General features: G+C 41.1%; 1 protein-coding gene across 2 annotated transcripts in view; it reads left to right on the forward strand.

The window, feature by feature from the left end:
• Window positions 1-18,404, forward strand: part of kcnab1b (potassium voltage-gated channel subfamily A regulatory beta subunit 1b) — a 50,001-nt gene that overhangs the window by 9,568 nt on the left and 22,029 nt on the right. For both annotated transcript variants that reach the window (XR_008569529.1, XM_054767412.1), the window contains exons 3-7: window positions 5,209-5,252; window positions 11,117-11,154; window positions 12,291-12,370; window positions 12,572-12,616; window positions 17,720-17,764. Coding sequence is in view for 1 of the 2 variants with exons in the window: in XM_054767412.1 (XP_054623387.1) it covers window positions 5,209-5,252; window positions 11,117-11,154; window positions 12,291-12,370; window positions 12,572-12,616; window positions 17,720-17,764 (252 nt within the window). In the remaining variant the exon portion in view is untranslated. The remainder of the gene's footprint in view (window positions 1-5,208; window positions 5,253-11,116; window positions 11,155-12,290; window positions 12,371-12,571; window positions 12,617-17,719; window positions 17,765-18,404) is intronic.

Below are 18,404 nucleotides of genomic sequence, written 5' to 3' on the forward strand. Positions count from 1 at the left end.
CGCATTGTAACATCCTTAACTGTCATATGAGTGTAAAAAGACCTTCTTAAGTTGTATGTCAAAACTTAAAATGAATAAACTGTGTAGTCGGATGCTATAATCACTGCGTGTGTCAGGGAGGCGAGTCTCTTCACATCAAGAATAAGCACAGCTCACTTTGCTGTGTACATCCTCTTCTTCTTTTGTTATTGATGTCGCGGTCTTATTGTTGCTTTAGCCAAATTGTACTGAGCAGGTAGCTGTGTAGACGTGGGTTTTTGTTCCATGTCCGGTTCTATGGTTATCGTCATACTTTTCGTTATACCTCCCAGTTTTTGTGCGGACTGGCATTCAAATTGTGTGGTTCCATGGTGATGTATGTAGTTTTCCTGACAGTGGGCTTACTGACAGGGTCTCATTAGGGTCTGCTGGAGCCTATCCCAGCTGACTTCGGGCGACAGGCGGGGTACACCCTGGACTGGTCGCCAGCCAATCGCAGGGCCGCTAGCACATAAACAGTCAAATTGGCAAAAACTTTAACAGACTTTGCATTCTAATTAAAATAGAGATTATTTCATGTAAGCATAATGTGTTTAAAATAAATATAACATCCTTTTTAGCAAACAGACTGTAATTACAACGATAATTGGAAAGCATAATGAAGATACAACAGCACAGCTGCTGATACTAAATGAATATAATAACTTGTTGGTGGGAATGAAAACAGGCATGCAAATACTTGATCATTAGACAAAATGTCTTTTTTTTATCCCCAACTCTTCATTTTTTTTACTTCATCTCACTAAATACATCAAAAATGGCACTAAAAATGTGAGGGTTAAAGATTGGGCATGAATTAATGAGGTCAAATCCAAGCATATTTTGGACATTTAATGCACCCACTGTGGTACCCGAATCTACGGGGCAGCGTTTCCTTTTTTAAGTTGCACTACACTTTAAGAGATATTCTGCCATACTTTCTGTGGGTACTGTAAAGCGTTCTAGTTTTGTTTTTTTTGTAGGAGCTTTCACTAAATTTTACAACATACTAAATCATGCACTTCAGATCTGCCCACATGTTCTTCAATAGAGGATCAACCCACAGGCCAACAGCTCTCTGTCGCTGCCTGAAATACAGCTACTCTGTGTGGGGGGGATTTGTAGCTTTTTACCCACACACATTTAACATGTTTGGACAAAAATGTTGTATGTAGTACTTAGGCACAGTGTAAATAAATAGAAACAAGAGCACTCTACCATGGCTTAAACATTTGCAACCTATAAACTATATTCACAGCGAAAAGTAAGCAGTTTCATATCTCCTCATCCTATACATACTTGCATTTAGTTATTATCAGTATTTAAAGGAAAACCCACGGATAACAGGTTTTGAAATCAGATTTCAAGGAGAAATAGTGGCAACATATTGATAATGAAACACACTGACCATCGTCACATACCTTGTTTAACCTCATGTACACTGTCTAACATGTGGAATGGAATTCATTTAAACTGCTGCCAATTTTTTTTGACATTATAGCTTCTAATCAGGGCCAGATTAATGCACAGCCTAAAGTTTAAGGCCATATGGGGGCATCTAAATAGTCATTTGAAAATGCAATCATTTAAATGTACTTAGCAAAAACCTTTACTCTCAAGAAGTACAACAGCTGAGTGTGAAGATTCTGCAAGTTTATTATGTCATTTCAGGGTCAAGGGTCATTTTGAGGGCGCCCACTGGCTAAGTAGCCCCGAATCACATAATGCAGATTCTGCTTCTAAGATTACATAAATTGTACACAGCAACTTTTCATCAATTTGCACACAATTTGGCAAAGTTGTTATTTTTTTTTACTACTATGAACAAAAAGCAGTTGCACAAAGTTAGTATATGTAAATTAGGGATGGACATAATAATTGATCGTTACAAATGTTGTCGATTGTGTGGAATGTATTGTTGATTAAATGTGTCTTAAAGCAAATGAGGCAAAATGGAGTGCACTACTGCAGCTGGCAACTGTTGTTGCAGCAACTCTTTACTAATATAAATATAAACTCGTGGCAAAAGTGATGAAGGATATTGTTAATTGCTTAAAAAGTTACATTAACTTTGGACCTGCATAGAAACTAAAGCAGATAATTACATTCATACACACATGCACACACACTGTGCAGGAGGCTGTAGGGAGCCGACTGTCATTCCCTATTTGCCATTCTTTGTCATATAGAATGCTTTATGCGTAGAGAGCGTGTGATGTGCTTAGACTCGAGGCTTGGACTCGCAGCTCTGGAAGCCTCTGTCTGCTTGCTTGTGTTGCCCGTACTTCCTTTTGATCCATCACTGTTTTGCTTTTCCCTTGTTAAATTTTGTCTATTCATCTCAAACTGTAATAATTCCCGCTGGCTTTTAGATATAACGATTAGGACCTCCCTTATCTTTTGGCTGCTTGCTTTCATGAGCACATTGTGGCATTCATTAGAGAAGCGGTGGGAATGAAGAGGTGGGTGTTGTCTAATGCTTTCTGCCCGTCAAGGTTGACTTATGTGGGTTTGATTTGTCTACCATAATCCCCCAAGGGGAGCTAGGAGTTTTATCTGTTTACTTACAACCTTGACAAAAGAGTTATATGGCAAATATTGATTTGAGCAATTTTGGGTAAGGAAACAAATGATAAGAAATGTATGAAACGACACCCCCCCATCTTCCTACACGCACAATAGGATGCAATTCCTCTGAAGATTTAAGGACAATAACACAGCCAGATGCGGACTTATTATCTTTATTCTAGCTGAGGATCCCTCAATAGAAGAAGCGCCATACTGTAAAGCAGCATGCAGGATGCAGGATGCTCATAAGTGGTGACAGGTTTGTGTGAGTGGGCGTCTACAAGTGACTCATTTGTCATTTTTCTTCAAGGCTTCTTTTGAGTGCCATCCAACCACGAGGGACTAAGACACAGTCACTGGCCTGAGAAGTTGTTGTTGTTTTAAGTTTGCACAGTCAAGTTGTCCTTCAGTTGCAGTGCTTCACTTTACTCCATGCAGTAGTCATATGATCACTCTGCATCTTTTTATACTGTGATAGATTCGATAGATAATGTACATATATACAACCATTGGAAACATGGAAAGAACTCAGATTGATTAGATGGTTTTTGTCCTCAGAAGCAGTCTGTGAATTGCAATGACTGACACAGAGACAGAGAGAGCTGGATCAGAGCTCCCTTTCTATAATACATCATAGGAGAGGAGGCTTCACATCCAAACTCCTCCATGGTATCAGACATAACGTAGCCCAAATTTGGTGACTGCAGAGTTGAAACTATGTTGTCGTTTTTAGGGTATTTTAATTTGATTATATTATTGTAATTTGATTTTATGTGATGGTTTATCCTATCTCAAATATTTAATGTTTTTAATTTAATGACAATTTTTGTTATATTATTGTAATTTGATTTTATGTGATGGTTTATCTTATCTCAAATATTTAATGTTTTTAATTTAATGACAATTTTTTTATTTTTATTTAGCATTTTTTAAATTTTAATTGCAATCACATTAAGTAAATGTGCACCACATGAGCTGTATTATCATGCATCATATTAATTTAGCCATATGTTTATTATTGCTGCTTGGAGTAGTGTACAACTGGCATTTGTTGACCCTTTGCTCATTTATCTGTTTTATAAGTTTTCCTACTGTGATTGAATTGCCACTAGTAACAGAGCCCTGAATTGGACAGTCCTTTAGTTATCAAGGAATGCCCCTCATCCCCAAGGAAATCCCTTTTTGATGCAGCCTTGTTGATTCTGCATGAACAAATATGTTTCCATCTGAAATCCCCCTCCTTGGGCCGTCTCCTTAAGCTGAAGTGAACATCCATCACTCTATGGGAAGACATCTGTAGACAACAATCAGCTCTAACTGCCACTTTCTACACAACTGTCTTGCACCACAGTAGTTTTACAGACTGTAAACCACGTGGAAAGTCAATTTGCAACTGGGGAGGCAACAACTCAGAGGTCTTATCTCATCTTCCTTGGTGTTAACGAGAGAGCAGAGTGCAGTTTTGCACCGCCGTGGAACAGCTGGACATAGATGAACTCTCCCATTCATATACCATTGCGGTGTTAATAGAGAGAGAAATCCATTGAGGAGGGAATTAAGAGCAATCAGCATCAACAGTGAAGATGCTATGAAAAGACCTTAGTGCCTACTTGAGAGCAGGATTGCATTTTGGGAAGAAAATAACAGGAAAAGACTTGATGTGCTTCCTTATTTAATAGGATGAGACGAAGAAAAAGAAGATGTTTGCCAAACTGTACAGTATGAACTAGGTGTGTCACGAGACACTCAGTTCATGAGACGAGACGATGCACTAGATTGGGTCTGCGAGAACGAGACGAGACAAGACAAGATTTTTACTTTACTTGTAGGAAAAGTACAATGACAAAATATAAAAGATGTACGACAATATACTGCAATCTACTCCTTTATTTTCTGCTAGATTACATGCTTCTGCATTCTGTGTGTATGCTAGCGGCTCCGCCTCCACCCATCGACTGACTGATCACTCCGTTCATGCGGTTTCTCTATGGAACAAAAGCGCACAGTAACACACTTCCAGCTAGATGTCTTTTAAAGTGAACTAAGCACTTATTCTTCTGTTGTTTCGCTCTTTTACATTCAAGCTAGCTGAGTGGTTAACCATTCCATTCCTCCAGCGGTAATGATACTTGTAAGAAACGCAGCATATTTGCTGCCATAGAGGCGAGGATTAGTAACTTGGAGGAGCAACTCCATCTGCAATGCAACACAGTATGATAACAGTGCATGTAAATTTAGTACTGCCCAAACAGCTTGCTATTAATTTTGTTATGTCTCTGTACTTTTAGAACTCCTCAAATATTTATCAGTGAGGAAGGAAAAGGTGCACTTTTGTTTGAGCAACTAAACAGTTGTTCACAAATAGCCAACAATTGCAAGCTGGTGTCCAGTGTATATGCTGTATATAATAAAAGTTTATGACCCTCACTATAATCGACTATAATCACATCTGTGAGTAATAAGACGTAAGATAACAACATTTTGACAGATTTGATTTGAGCTATAGCTGTGTCTCAACACATCTCTGAACCGGAGAATATTGACAGCTGCTGTCACATACAACTGATGACATCTTGAGCCTTAACGCAAGCTGCATTAGTCATATTCTGTTTTACTCCACAGGAATCTTGGGAAATCTGGGTTGCGTGTCTCCTGTCTGGGCCTTGGTGAGTACATTTAATTAGCAGCAGGGAACACATGTAATGATTTCACAAGCATCCAAGTGCAAACTCAAGTGACCTGTGGGCTCTGAAGGGAGAATGTGGTGCAAGCACAGAAGGAAATTTTCATTATAATATTTTTTCTTCTGATACATTTTTTATATCTATGACGATGCAAAAAGCTGATGGCAGAGTGTTAATATTGTCCTTGTTAATATTTTATCACAGAGCACAATTATTGCTCATATGCTGTGCACAGCAAATAATAAACAGCACCACTTTCATTGTACTTATTCATTTAGTCCACTGCTTTCGTGTGGGTGTGCATACTGGCGATGCTGTGTATTCCTGTGCGTGCATGCTCTGCACTGCAGCTTGTGTGCACCAAGATGCCTGCAGGAGATGACACAAAATACAACAAAGCAGAAAAAAACAAAATGACTGAGTGTTTTCCTGAACCAGCGGACCCCGAGGAACATTTATTGATAGAAATTTTGTGAATGAGTCTGTTAGTCATCGCTGCAGTGATATTTCAAGGAATGCGGACACAGCACACACACAAACAGAGCAACGGGAAATGGCAAATATTTTTAGTGAAATAATTCGCAATTTATTACAAATATATATTTAAGTAGCTCCTTTACATTTCTTATATATATATAAAATTGCTTTATTACCTAAACCCGAACATCCTTTATACAAATCTTGTACACAGCTTTTGACACACGGCTCATTCCCGCCGCGCTCCAAACCCTCCTCCTCGCTTGATGTTGATGTTCCGATGTCAACATTTGCAAGAAATATGACTGTAATTGTTAGAGTAGATTCAGCTCCAGGACACCTTTTCTTTTCAGTTGCCATTGTCCACTGGCACACAATCTAGGTTTAAGCCCTAAATATGACTCACACACTTATTAAACATATTTAAAGTATAAAATGTATAGGAACTCACTACTAATGAATGATACTGTAATGTAAGATGATCATTGAACCGATGGAATCAGAGTCACGGTGTAGCACGTCAGGCTAGCGCTAGAGCAGTGGTCACCAACCTATACATACGTATATACTGTATATATACTATATATATATATATATATATATATATATATATATATATATATATATATATATATATATATATATACTGTATGCATAGTATATACACTGTATATACTGTATATATACACTGTATATACTGTATATATATTTTTTTATACAATTATACAATTATGACAGTATATCAATTATACATATTTATTTATTTATTTATTTTGTAGAATTGTTTTTATTAAAATGTGATAGATATTTAAAGCTGTGTATTTGAATGTGTATTTAAATTTAGCTATGTATTTAAATACAAGCTTTGTGTTATTATTGGTTGTTGGTATCAACATTTCAGCTTTTTCTCATTGCGCCCTTTGCCCTGTTTTTACCATTTTTGCTGTTTTTAACATTTTTATTTTGTTTCTGCAGTGATGCAATGACAAATTAGCCACGGTCTGCAGATGGCCCCTCGGCCGCACTTTGGGCACCCCTACTTTTGTGGATCTTCGTCGGGGTCGGGCTTGTGGCATCTATGAGCAAACTACAAATCTATTTGGCTTGTTGGCTCAGTGTCGTGGGCGAGCGAAGCGATGGTGGTTGAGGGGAGAGGCGCTGCGTTACAACAGTCAGTCCTAATGTGCAGCATTTTTTGGAGGTGCACATCTATAGAGTTATATTTGTGCCTTAATTTTGAGGCAGCAAAGGCTGATTTTGAGCCACAATGTGTAATAATTACTGTTGTGTGAGCAAGCACATCACTGCGCGCTGACACTCTTTCTCCCTGTTGCTCAACCTGTGAGCGCGAGGCGAGCCGGTGTACGTGAGCGGCAAGGTGTCGGGGCGTGGTCAGTGGTCACTCTCCGGGAGGGGAGGGCACTGATGTAATAATACATTTTTTTTCTAATATTCTCATGATCGTCCTGAAGTTAGACTAGTAGCTTGCGATTAATGGGTTAATGACCCCTGCGCTAGAGGCTAGCAGGCTAGAGAAGGCTTTTCTCCAAGCAAACATAATCCACACTGCTTGCCTGTTCCAGTAACGATTTATGATCATATATTAAATTGTGCTCACATCGATGTTTTGACACCGAATGGACTGTTTAAGCTAGTGATTCTGGAGCCAAACAAACTTTTGCACACAACTATGGTGTGTTCGAGGACCGCCTAACAAAGTGTGAAATCTCAATGCTTGACGAAAAAACATTATCAGTGAAGCATAACGATATTAACTGTGGGCTTTCTCACAGTGGTACACGTATGCTCTATAGTTTGCCTCTATGGTCGCATATTTTTTAATTATTACCAATTTATGGTGAGTGAAGTGTATTTTCTGTGGAAAAAAAGGCCTATTTTCAGTGAAAATTTGACCAAAAATCCGCAAATTTGCCAGGCCATGAATGCTAAATCGTGAATGTGCTGCGATCCACTGTATATCTAATGTTGTGACCCTTATCTATTAAATACACTTGTGTGTGGCAACTCTTAATCCTGCACCCGGCGGAAACATGATCCGCCATCATTCTTGGATGTGTATTGATAGCTACAATACTGCAGTTATACCTCTTGAGCCTCTTTGAGCAGTCGACAGATAACAGGTGCAGTCTGTCCATCCACACCAGCCCGTTTTAGACTTTTCATAAGGTTAGAAATGGAAATATACTACTTGCAGTGTAATAGGGTTGGGAGAATATGACGCTAAGGGAAGAGATCAGGCCTTAAGTGTTCCTCTTGACATGCAAGAGTAATGTGCATCCATGCATTTTATGCGTGTTTAATTGTCATGCTGCTTGATTAGAAATGAGCCTGCATATGGGCCACTGTTGACATTGTTAACTCATTTGATCTTACTCACCCCTAAATTAGGGGTGTCGACAATTTTTCAGCCTACTAGCTACTTTTAAAATGACCAAGTCCCAAAGACTGTAAACATAGACAATATATATATTTGTATAACTTAAATGTTTCAGAACTTTAAATATTAGTCAATGACAACACAACTGACCAGAAAATGCAGTTTTTAAATGAAAGTTTTCATTGTTAAGGGAGAAAAAACCTAACCTACATGGCCCTGTGTGGAGAAAGTGGGCACATTTTCCAATTAATCATGAAATGCAGTGAAGAGGCCTGTGAAGTAGTGGTCTGAGGAGAGCAGTGCTAGGCTCAGAGACTGCTTCCAGACAACAGACTGGGAAGCGCTCTGTAGTCCCCATGGCAGTGATGTTGACAACATGACTCACTGCATCACAGACTATATCAACTTCTGTGTGGAGAACACTGTGCCCTCCAAGTTGGTGCGGTGTTTTCCCAACAACAAACCCTGGGTGACCTCTGAGATTAAGGCCCTGCTGAATAATAAGAAGAGGCTCTTCAGCTTGGGGGACAAGGAGGAGCTGCACAGAGTCCAGAGGGAACTCCGGCATAAGATCAGAAAGGGGAAGGACTGCTACAGGAGGAAACTGGAGAAGCGGCTGGAGCAGAATAATGTCAGGGAAGTCTGGAGAGGCCTGCAGACCATCACAGGCCATGGTAAAAGAGTGGGGAGAGACCAAGCCAGTGGGGACAAGATCTGGGCAGATGAATGATGTTTTTCAACAGATTTGAGTCTGCCCCCCTCCCTCCCCTACCCACTCACCACTCTTCTCCCCCACATCCCCATCCCAGCCATCCTCTACCCCCCTCTCCATAACTGATGATCAGGTGAGGAGTCAACTGAAGAAGATCAAGGCAAGGAAGGCCCCGGGACCGGACGGCATCAGCCCTAGAATCCTCAAGGACTGTGCTGACCAGCTCTGTGGAGTTCTCAGGCACTTGTTCAATCTCAGCCTGAGCCTGGAGAAAGTCCCCGCCCTGTGGAAGACCTCCTGTGTGGTCCTGATACCAAAGACACCGCGTCCCAAGGAGCCTAACCACTTCGGGCCTGTTGCCTTGACCTCTCACCTGATGAAGACCATGGAGAGGATTATCCTGCAGCACCTGCGACTCCTGGTGGGTACTCAGCTGGACCCCCTGCAGTTTGCTTACCGGCCTGGGATCGGAGTGGATGACGAAGTGATCTACCTGCTGCACAGATCACTGCTACACCTGGAGGACAGCGGGGGCGCTGTGAGGGTCATGTTTTTTGACTTCTCCAGTGCCTTTAACACCATCCAGCTGTCATTACTCAGATTGAAGATGGAGAGTGTGGGAGTAGACCAACACCTGACTGCATGGGTTATAGACTACCTCACCAACAGACCACAGTATGTGAGGCTCCGTCACTGTGTGTCTGACATGGTACTCTGCAGCACAGGTGCCCCTCAGGGTACGGTGCTCTCCCCTTTCCTCTTCACCCTCTACACCTCGGACTTCACACACAACTCCACAGAGTGTCACATCCAAAAGTTCTCCGACGACACAGTCATCGTTGGTTGTGTTTCAGAGGGGAATGATCTGTAATACAGGAGGGTCATCAGGGACTTTGTCAGCTGGAGTGAGCTTAACCAGCTACAACTCAACACCAGCGAGACAAAGGAGATGATCATTAACTTCCAAAGGAAAACATCTCACTTCACACCGGTGAACATCCAGGGAGCGGACATAGAGTCGGTAGACAGCTACAAATTCCTGGGTGTTCACCTTAACAACAAACTGGACTGGTCCGTCAACACCCACGCCCTCTACAAGAAGGGCCAGAGTCGCCTCTACCTGCTGAGGAGACTGAGGTCCTTTAGTGTGTGCAGGACTCTTTTACGGACCTTTTATGACTCTGTGGTGGCCTCAGCCATCTTCTATGCTGTGGACTGCTGGAGAGGGGGCAGCACAGACAGGGACAGGAGCAGGATCAATAGACTGATCAGGAGAGCGAGCTCTGTCCTGGACGGTCCTCTGGACTCCGTGGAGGAAGTGGGGGAGAGAAGGATGTTGGCTAAGCTGACATCCATCATGGACAACACCTCTCACCCGCTACATGACACTGTTGTTTCCCTTAGCAGCTCCTTCAGCAGCAGACTGTTACACCCACGGTGTAAGAAGGCGAGGTTCCGCAAGTCCTTCATAACGACCGCTGTCAGGCTCTACAACACCTGCACCACCTGAACCATGTTGTAGTCACTATGTATTCTTTACACTGTATTCTTTACTTGCGTATCTTGCTTGCTGCTGTAACAAGTGAATTTCCCTGCTGTGGGATAAATAAAGTACAATACAATACAATACAATACAAATAATACTTGAAATAGTGTAGAAAACACACATTTCTATAGTGGAGTTCAGGACACGGAGCAGACCAAAAAATCGACTTTTTTTTTTTTTTACATAACCAGCCACTACAAGTGAATGGATAACTTTTGTTATAGATACAGTTTTCTTACCGCTGACTTAGCATACCCGTAATCTGAATAATAAAGATGAAAGTTGTATTTCCATGTGCCACTTATTGAGTCGCTGGTTCACCACTTAATCTTTGCCGCGGAGGAGCAACAGCGAATAATATGACATGGGGCGATGAAAGACACCCCTGCCCTACATTATATAATGTATATATATATATATATATATATATATATATATATAAAATATGTCATACTTTTTTTTTACACAATACAATTCTTTTGCAGCATATTGTATTAAGTATACCGTAGATTCTATGCATCAAAACCTCCTATAGCTGTCAGTAATTTCCTTTTGAGGCCAAGCCACCATGTGGTTAATATTCTACATGTTCTGCCATGTCTAAAAATAAGTTGACATTCTAATACAAGCTCCCAAGCCTGCAGGATTAAACATTCGGCCGTGATAGTTTTAGCTGTGCAACATTTTTTTCACATTGATGTTTGGTTCAACAGGCACATGGGTGACATTCGGAGGTCAGATCTCTGATGAGGTAAGACATCATGTCAACTTCCATCTCTCAGCCATTACAAGCCATGAGTGTATGTTCATACATTAATTGATGCCGATGACAGCGACTGAGCATTTGTGACAGCCAATTACATGAGCCCATTTGGCTGTAAATGAAGGATCAATGCTAAACCTCTTAGTTGTTCCTGTAACTATCTTGGCATAGAAAGCCACTGTAGCACATAAAATCAGATATTTTTTTTTTTTTATAGCCACAGATTTAGAAAAAATTTAAAGCCATTCAGTACACCAGCCTATGACTGAATGAACGGTGACTAAAAATTGAAGGCCAATCAGGTACAGATCAGATCTTGCGGGAAGGCGGGACTTAAACAGGAACAAAGCCACAGCACACTGGAATAATGCATGCCGACAGAGGATTTTAAAACCGATCAAGATCACTTTATCATATATTTTTCTTTAAATGTTTTAATATGGAAAATTAGCAATGTGTTGTGTCACAAACTATATGAAAGTGAAAACAGAAATAAATAACAATGTAAAATAAGCAATACAGGACTTATTGTAGAGGTTGCCCCCTGCTGGCTGTTGCTAAGAATGGAGATTTTCCTAAAAGTTGCACTTAAAATTATTCACCCGCCATTGTGTATATTACAAAATGTACAAACTATCAATAGATTTCTATAAATCAATAGTCAGTAGTCAATTTCATAAATAGTGACCGTAATAGCCATAATTTTAGTTGTGTTGAGCTATTTACATTTTGGCGGGGTTATTGTAAACTGCAAGTTTACTTGCCAAATAAACATAATTTTAGTGCAGCTGTACTTGAATAGTTTTATATACTGTAGGGAGGAAGCTTCACCAATGACTCCCACAGGAAGAAACTGATTTAAAGCAGCAGTTGTATGCAAATAAAATATGAAGATTTGCTAATCCATATGACTCTAATTAAAATGCAGACACATGCTGAAGGCCAAAATACAACATTTAAAATGCAACATTTAAAAACTGGAACCAAGTAGCAGCCTAGCAGCAAGCTTGATGCACATTTCAGTTCTTGAAGGAATTTCTTTCATCTTTTTGGAGTCTTCAGTTGAGTGGGTGGTATCAATCTGTGATGTGCTATTACATTGATGTTCGCTTAATCTGTATCAGGTGGCCGAGCAGCTGATGACTATTGCATATGAGAGTGGGGTCAACCTGTTCGACACGGCCGAGGTCTACTCTGGCGGGAAGTGAGTGCTGATGTTCTTCTCTTTCTTTCGTATCAGAATGCAGTACCATATTCAATACCATTATGTTGATAGCTTTGACTTGTTGCTGGCCAAATTTTGTGTGTTATTCGGTAACTCTCAGGCATGCATTTCACGGAAATGGTTTAGATCTAATCAACATTACATCTGCTGCACCTGTCGTGTTGCTTTGTTTGTTAACAGAGCAGAGATAATCCTGGGAAACATCATCAGGAAAAAGTGCTGGAGGTAATGTAGAGGCTGTTTTACACGTTGTTTACATGTTTTACCGTACATGATGCCTTGCAAATTAAGATCTATTCATAAGCAGACACTTCAGGGGCTGTTTACATTGCTTAATTTTCAATTGAAAAGAGGAAAAAAATGTGTACTGTATTGAGCGTACCGGAATATAAGCCTCACCCACTAAATTTAAAGAGAAAAAAAAGAGTTGTACCTATATAGGTAGCACCTGTAGTCGCAGGTGTCCACGTTGTAACATGGGATATTTAGTACACGGAAAATGTTACACAGAAAGATTTTTTAAAAAACTTTTAATTCAATTTTTTTTTTCAAACAGTGCCGAACAGTGCGTGTAATACAGCTAGTTAAACAGTAGCCTACCAGAAAAGTCATTCATCGGTGTCTTCATCTTCCCCCTCCTGCCTTTTCTTTGGTGTTGGAATTGAACAGCCTCATAATTCCTTCGTCACACACTTTGTCAGTCTCTCTCACTCTTTTGTTGTCGCTCTGTGTCGCTTTCATCTTGAGGCAAATTAGCCCTTGAGCTTGTTCTGTCCTTCGTAGCGCAGTAGTCCAGCCTTTCAAAACCCGGTGATAGTGGGTTTTTTTACACTGTTCCACGCTGTGAGGATCCATGGCGGACTTGAGCAAAAGATGCTAGATCTGTCGCCTTTAACTTGAAACCTGCATCATATGCATTTCTTTGTGTGTTTTCCATGATGCGGGTTTGTGCATGAAGCTCAAAATGACTATTCTGAAGTATACGAGATGTCGCGAGATTAGAGCGTGACTATAAATTAGCTGCATCGCTGCGTAAAACGCAGGGTTTAAAGCAGGAGAAAAAAGTAGCAGTTTTACACCGGAAATTACTATAGTTCTGACAGTTCATATACACATTTTTTGTGCACATTTTTGTGCCACAAAATGAGGCTGCACGGTGGAATAGTGGTTACCATCTTGGCTGCAGTGATGAGATCGAAGGTTTGAATCTCTGTGTGGAGTTTGCATGTTCTCCTCATCATCATCTGTTTTCTTCAGGTAGTCTGGCTTCCCCCCACATCCCCAAAGTGTGCATGTTTGGCTAACTGGAGACTCTAAATTGTCCATGGTGTGAATGTGAGTGTGTGGTTGTTTGTCTATATGTGCCCTGCGATTGGCTGGTCAACCAGCTAAGGCTGTACCCCACCTCTAACCTGAAGTCAGCTGGGATAGGCTCCAGCTTACCTGTGACCCTAATGAGGAAAAGTAGTGTAGAAAATGGATGGATAGATAAACTGTAATGAATCATATTTTCACGATTGTATTCATATACAATTTGAATGTATGTATTTACTTACATACTCTTTGCAGCCAAAAAATGTCACTCAAATTTATTTTTTGACATTAATAAAAAAATATCAATGGAATATAAAAGATCTTTCAGAAGTAGAAGGAGTGACCTTGATCGAAAAACAGCCCCACAGGTTGAATAGTAGGTATTATCTATAATGGCTGCCTCACTTGATCCTCCGCACTTATTACTTTGAACAGTGTAAATCTGTCAGAACACATGATCCTTTTCCATTGCTCCAGAGTCCAATTGTATGTGCTCTCTAGCCTCTCATTCCTGTCCTACAAAGGACTATTAGAGGGACATGGAAGAGAAAAAAAAAGTTATATTATGAATACAAAAATATTTTCACCAAGCGGCTCACAATCAAAACAGGCAATCTATATACTGTAAGTTGCTATAGAGAGACCTGTCATATACAGTACAGTATTAATCCAGTAATATCCATGTATCCATTTTCCTCCGCTTGTCCGGGTCCGAGTCACGGGGGCAGCAGTCTCAGTAGGGAATCCCAGACTTGCCGTTCCCCAGCCACCTCCTCCAGCTCCACCGGGAGTAAACCAAGGCGTTCCCAGGCAAGCTGTGAGACATAATGCCTACAGCGTGTCCTAGGTCTGCCCCGGGACCTTCTCCCAGCTGGGCATGTCCGGAAGACCAGGGACCTGACCAGGGAGTTTTGCATCTGGACTAGATGCCCGAGCCACTTCACCCCCACTGACGTACCTTCCCGTAATATCATCATTTGTTAAACATATTTCTGGTTGAAGATCAAACGCCTCAGAAAGTTGTTTTTCCGACAGCTTTTCATTGATACAGGTGGTCATCGGTGTACAGCGTTCTGTGTTACGACTTTTCGTGGTTACAAACGTGGTAAATGAAATAAATTAATCAAAAATGTAATTTTGCATAAAGACAAGACTTGCTCAACAACTAGTTACAGCATGTGCCGGTGGAATTATACGCACAGCGCAACAATGTAGTGTGTGCCTCATTCTGGACGAAACAATACAGTGTATGCCTGCTCAGCCAGACTGAGGAAGAATAACATTATTTATTAACTTTTTACACTTGTGTTATTTATGTCTCCCAAGCGGCAGTGTGCCAATCAAAAGGAAGTGAAAATGAACATCTTAAAAAGCTCAGAGAGTGAAGACACGGCCACAGACATTTGGTCTGCTTGACTGTTGCGACCATCATTAAGGATAAAGATTATTCAATGCTAGTGAATGCTTGAGGGGTCGTGGATTCCGTGCACTGTTACAAGGAGATCTGGGAGGAGAAGTGTGTGTTATCCTTCCAGACTACCCTGGGAAATATTTTAAGAAGGTACAAAGGCCTGCAAGACAACCACAAGGATAAAAGAAAGTACTTGTTCTCTTTTTATTACTGTATTTTATATGTTATTCATGTGTTCTATGCAAAGTGTGAGTGACATAGGAGTAATTTTGTTATAATTTAGGTACAGTGGAACCTTCCAGAAGGTCCGCCTCTAACCAAAAGGTACTCTAATGGAACAAATCCAATTAATTCACTCCAGTTAAGCAAAAATGTGAACACAAAACATGTTTTTATAGTTTTACAATTATAGATTTACATGCAGAAACCACTTGCATATAAATGAATGAATGAAAGGGATGAATTAACATTTAAGTTTACTTTTATATGACTGAAGACGTGATTGTTGACAAAGACAGCTACATGTATGTGGCAGGGACAGCCAGGGAGACTCCCGCTTCCTGTTTCCATGTCTTAGCAAGCTAACAGGCTGCTAACAAGGACGTCTTGTGATAAAAAATACATTTGGACACACAGTTGGACACACGCAGTATATTAGAACACTACAAAATGCGTGTCATATTGTACGGTAACTGGAAAATGTGCACAAACCGAGGCTAAATTTTCAACGTTAACCGCAAATCACACTAACCGGAGCGTACTCTAACCGAGGTTCCACTGTATAAATGATACAGTATATATGCTGTATAACACTAAAACTTGACCTACATTACAGCAGGAACGGAACTCGTTCATAACACCTGTACGTCTTCCTACATGGCTATTTATAAGAAATAAGAAGTCACTTAATGAATGAGGGTTGGCATTACATCATCGCTAGCCAGCTGAACCATGACTCACTGTAATAATTATCCAATATGAGATTGACTAAATCCAAGTGGTGACATTTTTTTGGCCAAGCGGTGTACATCCTGCAAGGCTACACTGCAAAGACTCAGCCATCAGACATTTTCATGATTCATTCCATTGCTATGTTGGATCATATGATGACACTACTCCTCCATTGTACTTATATTTAAAGCCAATTGCAGTACTGTACTCCACATATTGAAACTCCATTGTCATGTAATTCACTATTGATGCACTTGTCACATTCTATGTTGGTGCTTTTGTACTCTTTTTACTCTTATGTACAGCATAAGGGAAATGAATTAAAACAAAAAAAATTATGCATCCATCCATCCATCTTCTACCGCTTATCTGAGATCGGGTCGCGGGAGTAGCGGCCTAAGCAGAGAGGCCCCACACTTCTCTCTCCCCGGCACTTCGTCCTGCTCATCCTGGCGGATCCCGAGGCGTTCCCAGGCCAGTTGGGAGACATAGTCTCTCCAACGTGTCCTGGGTCTTCCCCGAGGCCTTCTACCGCTCGGACTTGCCCTGAACACCTCCCCAGGGAGGCGTCCGGGAGGCATCCTTACCAGATGCCCAAGCCACCTCATCTGGCTCCTCTCAATGCGGAGGAGTAGCGGTTCTACTCCAAATCTCTCCCGGATGACAGTGCTTCTCACCTTATCTCTAAGGGAGAGCCCAGCTACCCTACGGAGAAAACTCATTTTGGCCGCTTGTACCCGCGATCTTGTCCTTTCGGTCACTAACCAAAGCTCATAACCATAGGTTAAAAAATTACGTAGTCCAATATAAAAGTTTTAAAAACAGATTTTACCAATACACATTATTCACTCTTAGTGCTTAAAGGGGACCTTTTATGCTAATTTTTGGGCCTTTGTATTGAGTTCTGGACTCCTATGCAGCACTTACACACGATAACCTGCACAGAAAGCTTTCTAGATCTTCCAGACTCTGCACCCCTTCCTGCAGTGTTTCCTGCCTCCCGCCCAAACGGTCTGTGTAATTTACTCCACCTCCGGCCCTCCTCCAGGTACCCCTCCCGCTGTGATTGGTCACACTCCCAAGAGCTCCTGAGGACTTCCGGACAGCTGCCGAACCCCTTTTGTCCGATTACTTACAGAAAATAAACACTGTTAGCACACTGATAAATTATTACTTACAGCTTGTTGTTTGGACTCGTCAACACGACCAAGTAACGTTGACAAGGTGTCGGACTTCAGCAACAGTTTTGCGGATAGTCCAGCTTCGTATTGGCCCATGTATTAGTATTGGCCCTTCGTATTAGCCAAACGTGCTAACAGTGAACAGAGCAGAGTGGGGGGAAGGTATGTCTACAGCGTTTTGCCTGGGCATGCCCATATAAGGAAGTCCAGGTTGCTATGATGTCAATGGAACTGGTTGTTTAAAAAAAAACTCTGTAAAACACAGTATGCAGGACCGTCCAAGACTGCTTTCAGGTCTCACTTCCAGATGCGCAAACCTCATTATCTGACGCGCGCTACACAACACATGTGGCTTAGTTACATTTGTAGAAATAAACTGGTTCTTAGTGCAAACACACACACTGGAATGAAAGAGACCAACTTTAAGATCAATTTTTCACAGCTTTGAAAGGTGTGTTTGTCTTCCCTCAGGCGATCCAGTCTGGTGATCACCACAAAACTCTACTGGGGAGGAAAGTAAGTGTGTGTCAATGTTTGTGTTTGTGTGTGTACACCGGCAGCAAGATGTGCATTAGAGAACATTCACCTTGAGCAAAATGAGCATGACGGGGAAACATTTCTTTTTAAAGCCTTATAGGCATCACGACCGGGTCCTTTTCTTTCTTTCATCATGTTTGTTTTTGCTGCTCTCAACCTGCATTAGTCACTTTACTGGAGGACCTCCATTTATACAGTACACAAGTGTTATTCTTTCTATCACATTATCTAAGAAATATCAGTAAGGCACGATGGTAGCAAGTGGGTCAATTGACTTAAATATAGTAATCTGCTCATCGGTGTGAACTACTTCACTACTACACCTGAATTATTGTGAGAGAACCTGTCAAGCATGTAGACATTTGCACAATTACTCAATGTACTCAAAAGACAATGAGGTGTGAATGCATGTTTGGAATACATATTGTTTATCCATTCTGGAGCAAAGGAGGAAGTTGTGTGACAAAGCTTAAAGTAAAAGTGCAACCAATGAAGGACAAATAGCAGATAACAAACACTGGGTGCATACAGCTGGGTGCAGGAACAGGCCTCAAAGGCAGCAAATAACTGCAGCGAACAACATAGCGGAGCGTTTAGACGCTCCCTCAGGGGTTTGCTG

This window comes from Dunckerocampus dactyliophorus, chromosome 2 (genome assembly GCF_027744805.1).
Source record: "Dunckerocampus dactyliophorus isolate RoL2022-P2 chromosome 2, RoL_Ddac_1.1, whole genome shotgun sequence".
Classification (NCBI taxonomy): Eukaryota; Metazoa; Chordata; class Actinopteri; order Syngnathiformes; family Syngnathidae; genus Dunckerocampus; species Dunckerocampus dactyliophorus.